Source organism: Sphaeroforma arctica (assembly GCF_001186125.1).
Source record: "Sphaeroforma arctica JP610 unplaced genomic scaffold supercont1.77, whole genome shotgun sequence".
Classification (NCBI taxonomy): domain Eukaryota; class Ichthyosporea; order Ichthyophonida; genus Sphaeroforma; species Sphaeroforma arctica.
In genome coordinates this window covers 150,196-152,085 of record NW_014040481.1, presented here as the reverse complement: position 1 = coordinate 152,085, position 1,890 = coordinate 150,196, and the positions used below count along the sequence as shown (strand labels likewise).

The 1,890-nt window shown below is 40.8% G+C and overlaps 1 protein-coding gene across 1 annotated transcript in view; it reads left to right on the top strand.

Moving 5' to 3' along the window:
- Positions 1 to 1,245, top strand: part of SARC_01848 (hypothetical protein) — a gene marked incomplete at its 3' end in the record, with an annotated part of 7,828 nt that extends 6,583 nt beyond the window's left edge. The window contains exons 7-8 of the mRNA XM_014304430.1: positions 271 to 466; positions 1,009 to 1,245. Coding sequence (XP_014159905.1) covers positions 271 to 466; positions 1,009 to 1,245 — 433 coding nt within the window. The remainder of the gene's footprint in view (positions 1 to 270; positions 467 to 1,008) is intronic.
- Positions 1,246 to 1,890: the final 645 nt, after the last annotated feature.

The window sequence follows — 1,890 nt, the reverse complement described above, 5'->3', positions numbered from 1 at the left end:
TATATATGTGTGTGTGTGTGTGTGTGTGTGTGTGTGTGTGTGTAATTATGTATGTAAGTACGTATCTTTGTATGTATAGCACCCTGTCATTCCGGGGTGCTTTTATTTGGTCGCTCCTGCTGTGCTAAGGCAATACATCATCACATACACACACACATTACATACACATGTTTATACATGTGTATGTATATACACATGTATATACACGTGTATGTACATACACATGTATATTCATATACTAAATGTCTTCCTCTTCATACACACCCACAGAACAATGGCCTTCCTCGCAGAGACAGCCGTTTTTGCTTATCTGGGCTTGGCTGTGTTCAGCTTCGCTCATTCCTTCGATTGGGGTCTGATTTTCTGGTCTCTGGTACTGTGTTTTGTATCACGAGCTTTGAATATCTTTCCCCTGGCGTCTCTGGTCAACAAGCATCGCAAAGTGAAGATACCCTTCAAGTTCCAGGTAAGTCTGTACCGTTTAATCTTCAGCTGTGTATGTACTATTCAAGTACGTGGTACGGGCTGTAACATGCACTCTTCAGCTATGTATGCACCATTTATGTATGAGGCATGTTCGTATCTGTCAGTTTCTCTGTATGTTTGGTTGCAATGTGTGTATAGTCGCTCTTGTGCAGCGCCGATGTCTAACGAATGCACGAGCCATATGCACAAGACACACAGATCTCTATTGTATCCAAAACAACTCGTTTAACGTTTATATGCCCTAATATATGTCTATGTATATCTATGCATACCTATGTATACCTATATACAAGTATATACACCTACATACACCTACATACATCTATAAGCACTTCTATACATCTATATACTATACATCTATACACGCCTATACACACTTGTACACACTTACATACACTTACATACACCTATAAACACTTCTATACACCTATATACACTTCTATACAACTATATACTATACATCTATACACACCTATACACACTTATACACACTTACAAACTCCTATATACACCTCCATACAGGTTATCATGTGGTTCTCCGGACTCAGAGGAGCCATAGCCTTCACACTGTCGCTGGATCTGCCTGAGGTGCACTTTGCCGAACAGTACCGTGTGTTGGTAACTACGACTCTTGTCATAGTGATCTTCACCATTGTGGTGTGTGGTGGTTGTACGCTGCCGCTACTGAAGGCTCTGGGCTTGCAAGTGGATACCAGAGATATTGATATGAGCAAGACGGAACAAATGGTGTGTGTGTAGGAGAAGTTTGGTACGCGTGTGTGTGTATGTCTGTACATGTGTGTATGTGTTTGTGTACAGGTGTGTAAGTATGTGTGTACATGTGTGAAGGTATGCGTGTGTGTATTGAGCAAGACGGAACAAATGGTATGTGTGTAGGAGGAGTTTAGTATGTATGTGTGTATGTGTGTATGTATGTATGTGTGTGTGTACATGTGTGTATGTATGTGTGTACATATGTGTAGGTATGTGTGTGTATTGAGCAACACGGAACAAATGGTATGTGTGTAGGAGGAGCTAAGTACATGTGTGTGTATATGTGTGTGTATATGTGTGTGTGTATTGTATGTCAATGCACTTGTTGTGGCGATCGTTAAGCAGTGGATTGTACGTTTATGTTGACATCAGTGCTACCTAGTAACTGGGGTACGTTTTCATTGGTATAAATTTATGTCTTTAATTGTACACATTTGTGTCTTTATTCATACACATGTATGTCTTCATATATACACATTGATATCCTCGTAGGGAGAGGTAGTAGACGCGCTGCAGATGGAAACTGAAGAGGCCAAGATCATTCAACGCGAAAAGAACGATCTGTTCATGCAATGGGATGCCAAGTATTTCCGTCCCTTCTTCTGTCGACGTGTGACCAAACGGTATGAA